Source organism: Magallana gigas, chromosome 8 (assembly GCF_963853765.1).
Source record: "Magallana gigas chromosome 8, xbMagGiga1.1, whole genome shotgun sequence".
In the NCBI taxonomy this organism is placed as follows: domain Eukaryota; kingdom Metazoa; phylum Mollusca; class Bivalvia; order Ostreida; family Ostreidae; genus Magallana; species Magallana gigas.
This window is the reverse complement of record NC_088860.1, coordinates 36,550,235-36,568,809: the sequence shown is the minus strand read 5'-3', so window position 1 is coordinate 36,568,809 and position 18,575 is coordinate 36,550,235. Positions and strand designations below refer to the sequence as shown.

At 34.2% G+C, this 18,575-nt stretch overlaps 1 protein-coding gene across 2 annotated transcripts; it reads right to left on the bottom strand.

The window, feature by feature from the left end:
- Positions 1-240: 240 nt before the first annotated feature.
- LOC105346035 (cysteine-rich venom protein pseudechetoxin-like) lies at positions 241-18,221 on the bottom strand. Of its 2 annotated transcripts, none has more exons than XM_066068547.1 (12): positions 17,991-18,221; positions 15,673-15,787; positions 14,452-14,495; positions 9,089-9,167; positions 8,821-8,912; positions 8,539-8,632; positions 7,926-8,068; positions 6,854-6,939; positions 3,801-3,883; positions 2,377-2,481; positions 1,736-1,855; positions 241-966 (listed from the first exon to the last, which is right to left on the bottom strand). In XM_066068547.1, exons 2-12 carry the CDS (start codon positions 15,713-15,715, stop codon positions 851-853), a joined length of 1,005 nt encoding a protein of 334 aa, XP_065924619.1. In that variant the 5' UTR covers positions 15,716-15,787; positions 17,991-18,221; the 3' UTR covers positions 241-850. The 2 variants fall into 2 exon arrangements, with proteins under 2 accessions (XP_065924619.1, XP_065924620.1); XM_066068548.1 differs by having other exon boundaries at positions 15,673-15,735.
- Positions 18,222-18,575: the final 354 nt, after the last annotated feature.

The following is an 18,575-nucleotide window of genomic DNA, read 5'->3' as shown; positions in this document are numbered from 1 at the left end:
GTACGTGTAACTGCAATTTTTGAATGTAAACAAAATTGGCATTGTTTAATAGTTTAAATATTTCATTCAGGGTTGAATAGCAAGCCATGGATGAAAAGTTTTGAGGCTACGCTACAGCAAAAAAACAGTATTTTATATGATTGTATGTATCGAATGTGTATAAAACCATGTAATTGGAAACAGAAAAATATAAGGACGTTTAAATATTGGCTAAATATAAGCAGAACAATAGAATAATAATAATTATTGTTCTTTTTCTTTATTGTCATAATATATTGTACATTTATAAAGATACATGACGTTACATTGAGCAGTAAAGTAACATAAATTAAGATTTAAGGGTGACCCGACCAACAGATTTGGTGTGTCGGTCGTAAAGATTTCAACATTTTAATTTTCTGATAAAACTACAGATACAAAGCAAAAAAAACATTAAAAAGTTAAGACCCTATTTACCAGGGGCCATGTATTATGGGTACAAATTTGAGTTAAAGTTGATTTTTTATAGTTTACTGTCTGTAAGCAGACAAATAACGTACATATATGCACATAGTTTTGGTGAACAAGGGGGCCTCTATATAATTGTGAGATAACCCCCCCCCCTCCCCATATAGAATCAGGATTTATGGTGTAAGGGTAAGAATCTGTTAGGTTATTATTATTATTATTATTATTTATTCTTCAATTTTATCCCATTGCTTCTTTTACCGATGAATCTTGACAAGTGTGGTCCAGAGATATTTATAGTGACCCCCTCCCCCTTAAAAAACTGTATCAGTTATTTCATACAAAAATGTCTGACACAAAAACATAACACGATATGAACAAACGTAAACATTTACATTCATTTTCAGAAAATTAATCGAAATGAAATCAATACAATCATCGTTGTTAAGATCGATAACCGTGTATTTGACTTGACTGGTTCTTGTCCCCCGTCAGGTGCCGCGAATCCGATCCCAGCATCTGTAAACAAATTGTACTTATTGTCACAATTCTATACCAGAGCGTGTCATAAAACAATACAGTATCACCGTAACCATTCCATACCAAAACTTATAAAACCTTATTAAAAAAAAAGCTTCCATTCTATTCCACATCGTTCCATAAAACAAATATCACTGTCGCGGTGAGAATTATTTTGTAATGACGAGATATTCGAGAACGTCGCGTAAAATTCTTGCACGCGTTTAAGGTGGAATGGGACACCTGTCGATATTAATGTGGACAAAAGAAAAGAAATATCAATATACTTTCACAGATTTAGAATTTTCAAATTTCACAATATTTAACCAAGAAATAAGTTTTCAAATTTTTTTTAGAAAGTTAAAACGTATTAAAGCCCCAGCGGTAATCGAACTTATGACTTACAGGTTTGTAGTTAACGCTATAACCAATTGCGCTAAGCTGTTAAGTAACAATTTCGGAAAAGGAAATATTCATAAAATTAATATACTTGATTTTATTGTTTCGATAGTAAACACGTCACAATATTGAGGTGTCCCATACCACCTTAAAAGTTGGTTTACAGTATACGTGTATACTAGTATATACAAGTGAATTATAATATAAAAGCGTTTATCAAGGACTTACTTGGGTACATAATACAATGCATTTAATATAAAAGTGTTTATCAGGGACTTACATGGGCACGCTTTGCAATATGTAAAAGTGTTTGTCAGGGACTTACATGGGAACGCTTTGCAATATGTAAAAGTGTTTGTCAGGGACTTACATGGGCACACTTTACACATGGTGGGACAGTCCTGGGGGACATTAGTGAACCTGTCACACATTGCTGGGGTGAACTGTGGGCCGCAGATGTAGGAACGGTCCTTTTGACCGGTACAGTTCACTGAAAAAAAGAACAACAACGAAAATTTATCATTATTATTATTACAGACTGAGCTGATTATGGAAATAATACAACATGCTAGTATTCAAGGAAATGATTGCCTTTTGTTCCGTCCAGTTTAAATTGCCCTTACATTTTTTTTTATAAACCTATAAATCATAATATTTGAGCTTGTATCTCTAAATAATTAAATGTATTTAGGTAATGTTTTTTTTACATTAAAAAGAAATTGAACACGGAATATAAATATCAAAAGCAATTTGCATTCTCTACGTGTACACTGACAGAAGCCAATAGCCCTAGGATATCAAGAATATGGTCAGACACTTCTAAAAAAAAAAACATAAACAGGCACGTACATGTACGTATAAAGCAATTAGGTACAATTAAGTATTGCAGAATTAAAAAAAAAATTCAGATAACACGCCGCTGTATTATGGCCGCTTGTTTCCGGAAGTACAATATCTGACGAAATCTCACGTGGCGCGAGATTTGTAATTTCTTACTCAGTCTGTACTTACACTGGCAGGACGGACCGACATAAGTAGTGGTCGGTGTTTTACAGGTGCATGCGCACGCATTAAAGTCCATAGTTCCTCCATTCTCACATGCCTTGCCTTGACAATCTGAAAATAGTCCAGATATGATTAACACTCAATATAAGGTGGTATGGGACACCTGTCGATATTAATTTGTATTAACGTACATTGTAATCATAATGCATAATTCACTGTTTTAGAATTTTCAAATGTTACATAATTTGACCCAAAAATGTGCTTTAAAAAATATAAAAGCCCCAGTGGGATTCGAACTCATGACTTACAGCTTATTACACTGTAGTTAACGCTCTAACCCGTAACGCTACGCTGATATGTAACAATTGTTTAAGTCTGTCCCGAGTTATTGCTTCCGTCATTTTTTGATGATTTTAATAAAAATACACATACCAGTGAAAGAATTACAGTTGAAATCAATGAAATGGAAAATATCCAAGATATCTTCTTTGACAAGTTATCACTTTTCACTCATAAAATTTCACAGGAACGAAAAAATTTTTTTTTACGGATATTTATAATGGAAAATGTTTACATGTATATCTTTTCTCCATTCGGAGGTACTCGGGATACCTCGCGCAATTTTTCAACGTTATTATCCGGGCTTATTGATGGCTGATGCAATGCAAAAACCCCGTAGATTTTTTATTTTGGGATGTATATTGAAACCTGAAGCGGTAGAGGGGGCGTTTCAAAACAGATAATCTGGACATTTTTCCTATTAAAGATGAATGGAGATTGAGCACAAGAGGTATTTATTATAACCGAAATATCAAGCAAAAAGGGGTGAAAGCAAAAACTCGGGACAGTGTATAGAAAGAGAATGATTAAAAATTATACTTAATTGATTTAATTGTTTATTTCGATAGGAAGTACATGTACGTCACAATATGGCGGTGTCCCTTACTACCTTAAGCAGGATCCTGGCTCATAATATTTATTTTAATTACTATTTTTCGAATTGTAATTGTTTTATTCTAAATCAGTTAAACTGAAATTTCTAATCAATGATTCATCTAAAGCCCTTAAGAGAGCTGGATAGTCGAGGCCGTTTTAAGACTATACAAATCTCCTTTAGAAGAAGAGCTTTGCATAGAAATTATCGGAAATAAATTAATTTTTTTACAAAGTAAAATATTTGGAATTCTATTCACCAAAAAAAAATTGATGGCTTCGAAAAAATCACAACCAAAATCTTAAGAAAGATTTGATGTTTAATTTGTTGACCATCCAACCTCCTTAAAATTAATACTTGATTAAATATGTGTGTTAGTAAAAAGATATATCACTGTTCATATTGTTAGTTAAAGGTGGGGCAAAGAAGTGAAAGATTTACTCGAAAAAATTAATTTACGTTGCGTTTCTAATGTGTAATTTACGTAATATCTTACCACATAGATTATTATCACAGCTGTTTGAACATTTGCTGCATGACGATCCCGATTCATACGGGTTATTTATGTCCAGATTACCTCTGCAAAATCAGAAGAATTTAGCTGTGTCTACTTTAATGTATAAAACATACCACGAATAACAAGAGGCCCATGGGCCACATCGCTCACCTGAGGAACAATAGGTATAATACAATCAGCTTAATGGAGTCATAATTAATACAAACTATCTGGACAATGTACAATAATATATGTAGATCCTGTATAAATAAAATCCATTTTTCCCCTGGATATTCTTATGTTTATAATCATTAGTCCCTATTTCTAACAGGATGATTTAATAGTCATATCATATGTTGAGTATTGCAGTTCTCAAAAAGATCCTTAACAATAGTTTATATATGGGATATAAACCTACATCAAACTCTGAACCTTCTTGTAAAGCCAAAGAATTGTCCTGGGGCAAAAGTCTTAACAATTATAAAGAATCATCTGTCTGATTAGTTTCTGAGAAGAAGATTTTTAAAGATTTACTCTATATATTCCTATGTTCAATTTCAACCCCCCATTGTGGCCCCACCCTACGCCCGGGGGTCATGATTTTCACAACTTTGAATCTACACTACCTGAGGATGCTTCCACACCAGTTTCAGCTTTCCTGGCTGATTAGTTTCTAAGAAGAAGATTTTAAAAAATTTACTCTATATACATGTATTCATGTGTCGAACTTGGACCCCTCATTGTGGCCCCACCTTACACCCAGGGGTCATGATTTTCACAACTTTGTATCTACACTACCTTCCACACAAGTTTCAGCTTTCCTGGCTGATTAGTGTTTGAGAAGAAGATTTTTAAAGATTAACTCTTTATATTCCTATGTTAAACTTCAACCCCCCATTGTGGCCCCACCCTACGCCCGGGGGACATAATTTTCACAACTTTGTATCTACACTACCTGAAGATGCTTCCACACAAGTTTCAGCTTTCCTGGCTGATTAGTTTCTGAGTAGAAGATTTTTAAAGATTTACTCTATATATTCCTATGTAAAAGTTTGACCCCCCCATTGTGGCCCCATCCTACACGCGGGGGTCATGATTTTCACAACATTGTATCTACACTACCTGAGGATGCTTCCACACAAGTTTCAGCTTTCCTGATCTTATGGTTCATGAGAAGAAGATTTTTAAAGATTTACTCTGTATATTCCTATGTAAAAGTTCGACCCCCCATTGTGGCCCCACCCTATCCCCGGGGGACATAATTTTCACAACTTTAAATCTACACTACCAGAGGATGCTTTCACACAAGTGTTAGCTTTCCTGGCTGATTAGTTTCTGAGAAGAAGTTTTTTGAAGATTAACTCTATATATTCCTATGTTAAACTTCGACCCCCATTGTGGCCCCACCCTACACCCAGGGGTCATGATTTTCACAACTTTGAATCTACACTACCAGAGGATGCTTTCACACAAGTGTCAGCTTTCCTGGCTGATTAGTTTCTAAGAAGAATATTTTTGAAGATTAACTCTATATATTCCTATGTTAAACTTTGACCCCCCATTGTGGCCCCACCCTACACCCGGGGGTCATGATTTTCACAACTTTGAATGTACACCACCTGAGAATGCTTCCACACAAGTGTCAGCTTTCCTGGCTGATTAGTTTCTGAGTAGAAGATTTTTAAAGATTTACTCTATATATTCCTATGTTCAATTTCAACCCCCCATTGTGGCCCCACCCTACCCCCGGGGGTCATGATTTTCACAACTTTGAATCTACATTACCTGAGGATGCTTCCACACAAGTTTCAGCTTTCCTTGTTGATTAGTTTCTGAGAAGAAGATTTTTAAAGATTTACTCTATATATTCCTATGTTAAACTTCGACCCCCCATTGTGGCCCCACCCTACCCCCGGGGGTCATGATTTTTACAAATTTGAATCTACACTACCTGAGGATGCTTTCACATATGTTTCAGCTTTCCTGGTCTTATGGTTCATGAGAAGATTTTTGAAAATTTCTCGAAAATTTTCATAAATTCCTAATTATCTCCCTTTGCAAAAGAGCGTGGTCCTTAATTTTCACAACTTTGAATCCCCTTAGGCTAAGGGTGCTTTGTGCCAAGTTTGGTTAAAATTGGCCTAGTGGTTCTTGAGAAGATGTTGAAAATGTGAAAAGTTTACAGACAGACGGACAGACGGACGGACGGACAGACAGACAGACAGACAGACAGACAGACGGACGACAGACAAAATGTGATCAGAATAGCTCACTTGAGCTTTCAGCTCGGTGAGCTAAAAACTAAACAATTTAAATTTATCATCGCCTGCGCTCTAATAATACGCAAGTTTATGTTTATACATATAATTTTACAAAACAAAGATAGTGCTAACCTATCTGGGATGAACTGTCAAACTATAAAACGATTTTGGGAAATAAATTATATATTTTTTTCATTGATAGAGTAAATGATATATATTCAAACTAACAGACGCACAAGCAATATTTGGACGCTAGCACTGTTACATGTATGAAGGTATGAGACAGTAAAGAAAATAGTCATGTGTACAGGATATATGTAACTTTGGGACAAAATTGACTACATGTATATCTAATTTAATTAAAAGCAGGGGGGGGGGGGGGGGCAGTGTATCATAGAATTTTGTTCAAGATGCCTACATCCTAGTATGGGAGTATTTTTTTCTGGTAAAAAGAAAAGTAATGCTGTCTGTGTGAGAAAAGTGTTTTTTAGCAGACAATTATTGCCGTCATATGAGAATTTGGTAAACAAAAGAGATATTTTAGATCGAATTATTTAAGAAATTACGTACAAATGGGCAAGCAGTACTACATTGAGTAAGAAATAAAAGGATATGGTTATTGAATTATATGTACCGAATGTTTAGACTTTTTATATACGACTTGACAATTCGAGCTACACAACGTGTAAATATCAATGCCATCAAAGCAGGAAGACAGACAACCACACAGAAAAACAATATTATGGGCAGAGATAACGCCAGAACTTATAAGTTTGTGTTGAGGTTACTGACCCGGGTCCGTAATTACACACGTAACTCCTCGTTGAGCCACAGACGGCAAACCCACAACCTATCTTTATGGAAGTCGCCCAGATAACCTAGAAATAGACCATAATTGTTAAAACATGTAGGTTATATGTGGATGCTTAATCAAATTATAAAGGTAAGCCATCGTCATCGTTTAAATTAAATAACTTGACAAACTAATATAATTATTTTTTTTAGGTAATTTTAATATTATGAAATATGATTTCGCAAAATGGTTACGTAACTGTTTTCCTTTTTAAATAAATGATGTAATTGGTATAGCAAATATTCTCTGCAACGTACTTTGAGAATTACATTAAAATTATATAGGGACACAATTTGAAATATGTTGAAGCATTTAACGTACTATGTTTTAAATATTTATTAAACATCTTGTATATATATTATCAGGCACGTAGCATCGTTTTTGAAAGTGGGGGGGGGGGGGGGGCAGACTCATCCAAAAATTCTTGACAAGCAAAAAAACAAAAACAAAAACAAAAAAACCCCCAAAATAACAAGATTTAAAGTTTCCACAAATCTTCAAAATCCAAACCCTGGGGGGGGGGGGGGGGGGGGGGGGGGGGGGGGGGAGAAGGTGACTTCAATTTGACTCGTCATTTCCTAATTTTCGTAACAATTTTTTACATACTTCCAAAAAAAAGTGGGGGGGGGGGGCAACTCCATGATAATTCATTTTTTTATATGTAAATTTTTAAAAATTTGTTGCTGCGAATCAAAGGGGGGGGGGGGGGCAGGCCCCCCCTGGCCCCCCTGATGCTACGTGCCTGATTATGTAAATGAAAAAAAACCCTCATTGCCACTTTGATAAATTTTAATATTTTCGATTCTACTATCTGTTTATCATTATACGTTTTAGTTATCAATTTATAACCTAACATAGCAGATTCCGAGTAGACAAAAACACATTGTAATGCATTCATTGCCATTAGTTTTAAAGTTTTCATGAAACGCAGCTACTTGCAACTGGTTTGGCAATACTGTCTATACAACGTACCCAGTCCTTCTATTATAAACATACACATTTTTGTTATACCTGGGTATAGTGGCCCACTTTCTTTAAGTCATTGTTTCCCCCCAGGGTGAAGTCCTTGACCTCATCATACCACAGCTTGATCACGCCTGCCCAAGCCAGGTCGTAGGACGCACTGGCCAGGTTCTGGCCCACAGAGAAACGACCTTGATGTAGAAAGGACGAAGATCAATTTTCCTCTAAACCATGTTTAACATTAATTTTTGTAACATCACTTGTCCTTTAGCTGAGCTGATAATGTATACGTGTCAAACCATTTAATTGTATTTGTGTGTCTAAATTTATAAGTGTAATATACATGCAGTCAATTTTGAACTGGTAACGTTTTCAATTGAATAGACTCAATATGATTATAACAACGTTGTTTTTTCTCGACATGCAATCAGATGTCAAAAGAAACTAAAGAGAACAGTACTAGTGCCTTTGTTGATTAAATCAGTAACAATCATAATATCTTCATTAAATTTTGACAACATTAAGTAACATATAAACCGTTTATTTTGTTTTCTCACGATAAAATTATCAGCTTACTAATAGGAATACATAGAAAACTGCGTTCGATTTACTCATCCCGGGTAGGAAACACGACACGGAAAGTTGCGTTCGATTCACTCACCTGGAATACTCCGCTGTCGACCTCCATCATGAACGAGACCCTTACAGGCGTCAGCGTACTTCTGAGCGATCATGGCTATTTCATCATCCCAAGACTTAAATTAAAATCATACGAACCATCTTGATATAAGTTAATATATAAAGGTATTTACAATGAATGTAGATGTACAAATTTTAAGTTCTAGTAATTGAAAATTTAATGGGTCAAACTTACAACTCCAAGTATCACAAATCACGTTCGATTTTAACGGTTGGGGGGCTGTGTTTTGTGACTCTTACTCACCATTTTTGCCATGGCAACAGCACGCGGGTTTACACCTGATCTGTACTCGTTATGTTTACTGACTATTACATTTTTGTCCTCATCAGAAATACCTGCAGGTAAGAAGAGTCAACATTTATCTTTTTGCTTGACAGTCAACATAATTTGTAAGAGTTACAGTTCTTGATTTCTTTATGTTTTCTCGATATATCTGTATACACACACAATAAGTTGACAGAGAGAGAGAAAGAGAGAAGGAGAGACAGACAGACAGACAAACAGACTTTACCGGAATCAGTAGCAATGGCAGTCTTTTGTAAACACGCAGAATGATTTGGAATTACCTGGTACTTCTGAGCACAACTAGTCTGAAAACAAATTGTTCAGCATAAAAACAAACAGCAATAGTCATTCAAGCAATAATAATTTCGACTTTTTAATAATTCATGATAAGAATAATTTATATATAATAAAATAATTTTGGAAAATAATAATATTTCATAATTTTTTAAAATATATTTTATAACTTGAGTAGATGGTCACTGGTCAAGAAACTAAAAGTTTTTTTTTACTGATTAATTAGATTTTGCAAGTTCAATGTATGGCGATTGACATCTTCGCTAGCCCAGGGTTTCTGATCCGCGGTGCGGATCAGAAACCCTTGGCTTGCGAAGATGGGCGATTGAAAGTGTGCGTTACTTAAGTATGCAGAAGTTCCTATGGTGGCAGGGGATAGTTTCGCAGGAAAGACCCGGTCAAAATTTTGAAATAAAGGGAGAACCTGGGGTTTGGCTGGTTATTTGAGGGGTATAAATTGGTAGACTATTTATTGCCATCATTTTGTGGATAGAGGAGCTCATGTCAATTTCATTGATATATGACACTTTAATACTGGTAGCACTTTTCATCAGATATGGAATAAAAATGCGAAACTGAGGCCAAAATTTTCACTTTCGGTTTTGTGCTTGAAAAGTAGGGTGGGTTCAGAACACGAAATGTCACTCGAAAAGAAGGTGATTGACCCCCCATCAATTGGTGATTATTTGCATGGGTATACATTAAGCTACAAATCCTATGGTAGTTTATGGCAGTTGCTCGGGACTGGAGCGTGGTTCTGGACCCGTGAAAATGTGAAAAAAGGGCAATTTTTCAGAAAATTTTGAGACCGTCCCTGGCTGTTCTTTATAGTGCTATATGTAAGTTGTACTTGTTTTATTCTGAAATGTTTAAAAATTCTCAAGAGTTGGGACCATGTGTCCCCTGCATGCAAACCAATTTTAGCAAATTTAAAAATCCACTGAAAAATTAAATCTCATATATGAGCACTATCTGCCTCACATTTCCTCGACCAGAAAAACTATCCCCTGCCACCTTGAAGAAAATGTCAAATTTTTACTAGGCTTGAAATTGAACAATATGGGAACAGAAAAGATGTTCAATGTGTGTAAAATGGGAAACTGGCTGAATTTTTATGATTGCTCAACCCTGTGATGAGATTTAGGGGCCAAAATGTAACAGGGGGTGGTCCATAGAAAAAGTGCAACTTTTTAGCGTTTTGGGTTTGTCCTTATTTTAAAACCCTTTATAGGCATTTTATTCTTATTGATATTAGATGCAGGGTTGAATTTGAATTAACTGAATAATATTATACCATTTTCTTTAAATTTTCTTGAAATTAATTGATAGCCATGCAGTTTTATGAAGTTTTAAACCCATAGTTTTGATAAGAAATTGCTAAATATTGTTCTTTCTCAAGCTAAAACAGAAAAAAGTAGCTTTTATGGCTAAATATATATTTTACATGTGCTACATATAAATTATATGTAATTACATGTAATTCTGAATAGTTAATATTTGCATTTTAAGTCATTATAAATAATTTTAAAATGTCTGATTGTCAAAAAAGCACCCCCCACCCTTCAATTTTCTTCACCAAAAACCCAAAAATAGCCTTTGTTTCACATTTCTCTTGATAAAATCTCATAGGTACACAAAATTGCTCCCATTTAAAACAAAACACATATGTCTGGTTTCTTCTTTATTGAAAATATATCAAGAAAAATTGAATTTGTGTGCATTTTTTAACCATTTGTCATTTGCATGTATTCCGACCTCATGATGGGGGTGTGGTCATGATGTTCAAATTTGGTATTTCTTTATGTGTAAAACATGTATTTCAATCTTTTTAACAAATAAATCTAGATCTTTTACTATTGGTTAAAGAATAAACAGAGAAATTAGGTTTCATCATCATCCGTTCAGCATATTTGGGAACTGACTCCTCGGGTAAGATGCCTGATTGCCATTTTCTAGGTACCTGTCCCTTATATGAAGAGATGAAAGTGAAGTTTTGTGTTCCAAATAAGTTGCTTTTATGTTCCAATAGAGTTTTTAAACCTGTTAATACCATTTAGAAACAAAAAGGTTGATTGCAAGGAGTAATAGTGTGTTTTTTCTTATTCCCATTTGCAGGGGGATAGGTGATACATATGAGTTGAATTCTCCTATATGTTGTTACTAAATGTGAATATTTCAATGTTTTTACATCAGATTTGGATAAAGGTTTCTTGTTATAACTGATTTTAAAAGAAAAAATGTCTTTTGGATTGAAAGAAGTCATGATACATCTTGAAAACCTTACAGAAACAGGTTAAGGTGATTCAGCCGGGAAAGGGGGTAATACTTAAACAGCCATAACTTTTTTATTTTTCAATGAAATCAGACCAAATTTGGAGAGTTTTTACTCAGAATTGCATGAACTTTCTGAATTTAAAGTGTTTTGGTTAGAGAGAAACAAACTCTTAAAGTTAAAGGTGGCAGGGGATAGTTTCGCAGGAAAGACCCGGTCAAAATTTTGAAATAAAGGGAGAACCTGGGGTTTGGCTGGTTATTTGAGGGGTATAAATTGGTAGACTATTTATTGCCATCATTTTGTGGATAGAGGAGCTCATGTCAATTTCATTGATATATGACACTTTAATACTGGTAGCACTTTTCATCAGATATGGAATAAAAATGCGAAACTGAGGCCAAAATTTTCACTTTCGGTTTTGTGCTTGAAAAGTAGGGTGGGTTCAGAACACGAAATGTCACTCGAAAAGAAGGTGATTGACCCCCCATCAATTGGTGATTATTTGCATGGGTATACATTAAGCTACAAATCCTATGGTAGTTTATGGCAGTTGCTCGGGACTGGAGCGTGGTTCTGGACCCGTGAAAATGTGAAAAAAGGGCAATTTTTCAGAAAATTTTGAGACCGTCCCTGGCTGTTCTTTATAGTGCTATATGTAAGTTGTACTTGTTTTATTCTGAAATGTTTAAAAATTCTCAAGAGTTGGGACCATGTGTCCCCTGCATGCAAACCAATTTTAGCAAATTTAAAAATCCACTGAAAAATTAAATCTCATATATGAGCACTATCTGCCTCACATTTCCTCGACCAGAAAAACTATCCCCTGCCACCTTGAAGAAAATGTCAAATTTTTACTAGGCTTGAAATTGAACAATATGGGAACAGAAAAGATGTTCAATGTGTGTAAAATGGGAAACTGGCTGAATTTTTATGATTGCTCAACCCTGTGATGAGATTTAGGGGCCAAAATGTAACAGGGGGTGGTCCATAGAAAAAGTGCAACTTTTTAGCGTTTTGGGTTTGTCCTTATTTTAAAACCCTTTATAGGCATTTTATTCTTATTGATATTAGATGCAGGGTTGAATTTGAATTAACTGAATAATATTATACCATTTTCTTTAAATTTTCTTGAAATTAATTGATAGCCATGCAGTTTTATGAAGTTTTAAACCCATAGTTTTGATAAGAAATTGCTAAATATTGTTCTTTCTCAAGCTAAAACAGAAAAAAGTAGCTTTTATGGCTAAATATATATTTTACATGTGCTACATATAAATTATATGTAATTACATGTAATTCTGAATAGTTAATATTTGCATTTTAAGTCATTATAAATAATTTTAAAATGTCTGATTGTCAAAAAAGCACCCCCCACCCTTCAATTTTCTTCACCAAAAACCCAAAAATAGCCTTTGTTTCACATTTCTCTTGATAAAATCTCATAGGTACACAAAATTGCTCCCATTTAAAACAAAACACATATGTCTGGTTTCTTCTTTATTGAAAATATATCAAGAAAAATTGAATTTGTGTGCATTTTTTAACCATTTGTCATTTGCATGTATTCCGACCTCATGATGGGGGTGTGGTCATGATGTTCAAATTTGGTATTTCTTTATGTGTAAAACATGTATTTCAATCTTTTTAACAAATAAATCTAGATCTTTTACTATTGGTTAAAGAATAAACAGAGAAATTAGGTTTCATCATCATCCGTTCAGCATATTTGGGAACTGACTCCTCGGGTAAGATGCCTGATTGCCATTTTCTAGGTACCTGTCCCTTATATGAAGAGATGAAAGTGAAGTTTTGTGTTCCAAATAAGTTGCTTTTATGTTCCAATAGAGTTTTTAAACCTGTTAATACCATTTAGAAACAAAAAGGTTGATTGCAAGGAGTAATAGTGTGTTTTTTCTTATTCCCATTTGCAGGGGGATAGGTGATACATATGAGTTGAATTCTCCTATATGTTGTTACTAAATGTGAATATTTCAATGTTTTTACATCAGATTTGGATAAAGGTTTCTTGTTATAACTGATTTTAAAAGAAAAAATGTCTTTTGGATTGAAAGAAGTCATGATACATCTTGAAAACCTTACAGAAACAGGTTAAGGTGATTCAGCCGGGAAAGGGGGTAATACTTAAACAGCCATAACTTTTTTATTTTTCAATGAAATCAGACCAAATTTGGAGAGTTTTTACTCAGAATTGCATGAACTTTCTGAATTTAAAGTGTTTTGGTTAGAGAGAAACAAACTCTTAAAGTTAAAGGTGGCAGGGGATAGTTTCGCAGGAAAGACCCGGTCAAAATTTTGAAATAAAGGGAGAACCTGGGGTTTGGCTGGTTATTTGAGGGGTATAAATTGGTAGACTATTTATTGCCATCATTTTGTGGATAGAGGAGCTCATGTCAATTTCATTGATATATGACACTTTAATACTGGTAGCACTTTTCATCAGATATGGAATAAAAATGCGAAACTGAGGCCAAAATTTTCACTTTCGGTTTTGTGCTTGAAAAGTAGGGTGGGTTCAGAACACGAAATGTCACTCGAAAAGAAGGTGATTGACCCCCCATCAATTGGTGATTATTTGCATGGGTATACATTAAGCTACAAATCCTATGGTAGTTTATGGCAGTTGCTCGGGACTGGAGCGTGGTTCTGGACCCGTGAAAATGTGAAAAAAGGGCAATTTTTCAGAAAATTTTGAGACCGTCCCTGGCTGTTCTTTATAGTGCTATATGTAAGTTGTACTTGTTTTATTCTGAAATGTTTAAAAATTCTCAAGAGTTGGGACCATGTGTCCCCTGCATGCAAACCAATTTTAGCAAATTTAAAAATCCACTGAAAAATTAAATCTCATATATGAGCACTATCTGCCTCACATTTCCTCGACCAGAAAAACTATCCCCTGCCACCTTGACACATCAATACAGAATAAACAAGTCAATGAATAGAGATACACAAACCACCAAATAAAAGAATAAAGTTGGAAAAAAGATAAACACAAGACTCACAGATCTTTCGATGCGATGACCAGAGCAAGGAAAGAACAAAACACCTACAAGTAGAGACAGGTGCTTCATAACAAACGGTATTTTGTAGGACGTTTTCATCTTGTCCAGGTGGTCAGAGTGTCCCCCGCGTACGCAGACATCGGGCTCTAATTATGTGTGATGCTTTGGTATAATTGGTGTTGGTTTATGGTTGGGTCAGGGAATATTATGAATGTGATTGACATGTAACCTATGTGTCTTAATGAGAGAGAGAGAGAGAGAGAGAGAGAGAGAGAGAGAAAGAGAGAGATATTAAATATTTTGCCTTATGAAAAATATGTTGTTTTATTATTAATAAACACAAACAACATAACAGTTGAAATAATCATTCTAAAGTCAATAAATCAAATTTAATAGACATTACAAATCACCGGAGATGATATCAACAGCCATCGTTTCAATCTAGAACTTTTGTAATTAAATAAAATAAACAAATATATGCCTTGTGACTGTCATGAAATTGTAAGCAATAAACAAAATGTTCCACGGTTCTTTATGATCAATCAGTGACAAACTTTGATGTGTGGAATATTCATCTCCGAGTGACATTAAGTGGTCTTGCTCTATTAAAATCATGCATAACAATCTCTATTGTTCGGTTTTGAAATCATAATATATTTATTAAAACCACAATCAAACATATCTCTCAACCTTACTAATCTATATATCTTATAAATCTATTATATATATTATATAGTAGTTTGTTTTCTTTCCAAATTCATTTAAGCACAGTTTTTGGACCCATTCTTCTTCTTTAAATACTGTTCATTTGTGATCACTCTGATGTGTAAACTATTAAAAATATTTAATTTTAGTATATGCAATGGAACACGTTTGAAAAACGATTATCCGTCGTAAGTTACATGTATCTTATTTTGCTGTTGTTTTAATCTGCTATACTTTAAATCGTCTAATCATTAATTATGAATTAATTTGTTTCCTAAAGTTCATGTCATGATTTTACTTTTTATAACACTGTATGATACTGTGTTTCGTCACCACATTTTTTTTTTCATTAAGTCGACTAATACATCGATAAGTACTTCCTCCCAAAACAAATAACAAATCCATAAACATTATGTCACCAACCATTGAATACAGAATCTACATGTTCCCGTATAATATCAATACAATGAATTGGTATTCTTACCTATATACATGAAAGTCAATAATTAGTCTTACCTGTGAAAGTCAAAAGAATGACTGGGGTAAGGATTTCTTTCATATTGGACCAACAGCTGCCCCCTATGACATTAATTCGTCGAAATAGAAATAACCAAAAACATGTAGTTCCTGTCTGGAAAGTAAAACCCCAATTGAAAATAACTGGCATTTTTTAACATCTACTTAGGAATCAACTTGAAGCCATCCTTCCGTGTCATATTGATTTTACTTAGCAATTGTTTTTGTTGTTTTTTTGGTGTGTGTGGGGTTTTATTTTCGGAAGCAGACAGACTGATATAAAAAATTGATATTTTCATGAATTCAGATGCATGTATGTAATGTATCATGCGGAGAAATTAGTTAATTTTGATTAGTGTGTCTCTGAAATCCTTGTAATTCATTACGGTAATGTAAATATTCATTCATTTTATTATTTAACCCTGTTGACAAATAATGAAATGAAATAAATAATAATACACGCTAAAATCGTACGTTTTAAAGCAGAAAGCAGCATTTCAGCTTTTGTGATCGGTTCAGTATTTAAATTACCGTAGGTAATCTAAATAACGTAAATTCAAAATCCACATAGACTTCCTTTAACTTATATTATCACGAGAAACAACAAAATAATAAAAATAGTCCTTCCAAATGGCTTGACCATTGAATTATTGAGCTGGCCTTGAAAGGGCGAAGGTATTACATGTACGTTATAATGGAAGTACTATCAATGGGAGTCGTTAACAAATATACGATCTCATATTTAAACGTTCACCTTTGAGCAGGACGGAACCGTTGACTCTAAAAAATGAATGGGTTTACACGACCATTGCAGGCACGTAGCATTAAGGGTGGGGGGGGGGGGGGCTTCTCGTAGCAACTAATTTTTTTTTAAATTTACATATAAAAAATGAATAATCATGGAGTTGCCCCCCCCCCCCCCCACTTTTTGGGAGTATGTAAGGGATTGGTATGAAAAAAAGGAAATTGAAGTTATAGATATACTACGCCACCCCCCCCCCCCCAGTCAATTCAACCTAGTTTTTTTTTTTTTTTGCTTGTCAAGATTGTTTGGATGAGTCTGTCCCCCCCCCCCCCCACCCCCCCCCACATTTTCAAAAACGATGCTACGTGCCTGCATTAAGAAGTATAGCTAGCCTATTGAAACTACAATAATATCTCTGACTTTCTGTTTTATTTTTGTGTATGTAATTTAAATGTCAATTTTCAAAAAAGTATGAATACGTTTTTAGCCATTATAACTAATCGATTTATTAAGGTGAGATACAAACATAATTTTTTTATGAAATATTGGTATGATTAGAACAGTTTTATAAGACATGAAATGTCCTTATCTTTAAAAGGATATTGGGTTAAGGTTTTCAATAGAATAAAAGAAAATTGATGCATAAAATGACTTGAAATATTTCGACAATTGCTAATATGTCCCTGGTTGTAAATAAACACGTATAGAGTACATGTATCGTATTATAGAAAGTAAACTGAAAATAAAATTAAAAGATAATAAAGTAAAAAAAAAATTCCCAGAACTCATATTAGTCGGACAACGACTGTGAAACTTTTTTTTCAATCACTATACATTATGAGAAGTAAAACCTCAGAGTTTACTGTGTATGGCCTTAGGTATAATTATTTTACACAATTCCTAAAAAGTGTGGACGGTCATCTATACCTACATATTAAATATCTCTTTGTACTGCTGGTAAAATGTTTAACCCTCCGCAAAGTAAACTAAACTAACAGGCCTGTATAATGATAAGAGCACACAGTCGGATCAGGGCGTTATACATGTATAACGATAGAAATAAGAAGCCAGTCTCCCTCACACACATCCGTTTACATTGAATCTCTATTAGCAGCTGATCAACAAAGGTCAAAATGGGAGAGTTCTAGATATCAGTTCACTGGTCATTGTTCCGTTTCTCGTTGCTTTCATCGTCAAAACAAATATAGCTGGTTATTAACTTATCTATTAGTTATAAACACTTAGTAATCTCCGGTTGCTTGATATATGTAGAAAACTTTAAACAACTTTATAGGCGATGCTTTTAGTCAGGAGGAGGAAGTAAAGAAGGCAAACGTTGAGATAGTTATCATCAGTTAAATAAAAGAAAAAAATATTTAGGTTTTAGTTAACTTTATCAGCGTTAATAAAAATTAAACTCTTCGGAAACCCCACCAATAAAACTTACTTATCATGTAATCTCTCTCTCTCTCTCTCTCTCTCTCTCTCTCTCTCTCTCTCTCTCTCTCTCTCTCTCTCTCTCTCTGCCTCTCATATTCATATTAAGAAAAAAAGGGGGAAAAATAATACTTACGATTATTTTCCGGATCCTCCGAGACCTCTCGATGCAAATTACGATGTTTAGACCAGCATTGTATATGTATGTTAAGTGTATGTATTTTTGTTGAACTCGATTTGGGCGTCACATCAACAAAGTGGCTCTTTCCGCTCAACGGATTATCCCCAAACAAGCCACACGGTAGTGATCACTTTTATCTATTGTTGTTATGTTAATGAAGAGAAATCTCTCACATTTCTATGTTCAACAGATTAGTTGTGGTGTACTCTACTAAACTGAGCAGGAAACTCAAATGCAAGAAAATAACTACATGTTTACATACATCATCTCTCTCTTTCTATCTTTTTTTTGCATATCTCATGAAGTTATGATGTGCATTTCCTTTACAATTATATATAACATGCATGATACTTTCTTGCAAGCATTTGTGACTTTTTTTTATACATTATGTTTCATAGCATCTCTTACTTCAGGTTTTTTTTTATTAACCTCGAATTTTTATTATAAAAATATATCATCTTACCCAGAAGTATAGGCATAATAAGTGTATATAAAATTTTAATATAATGCTTCATTTTCATTAGATTTCGACACCACATT

Coding starts and splice junctions, on each gene's coding strand:
- LOC105346035 (XM_066068547.1), bottom strand. CDS start 15,715: ATGAAAGAAATCCTTACCCCAGTCATTCTTTTGACTTTCACAG. Junction 14,496..15,672: donor CATTCTTTTGACTTTCACAG/GTAAGACTAATT, acceptor CTCTACTTGTAG/GTGTTTTGTTCTTTCCTTGC. Junction 9,168..14,451: donor GTCATCGCATCGAAAGATCT/GTGAGTCTTGTG, acceptor ATTTGTTTTCAG/ACTAGTTGTGCTCAGAAGTA.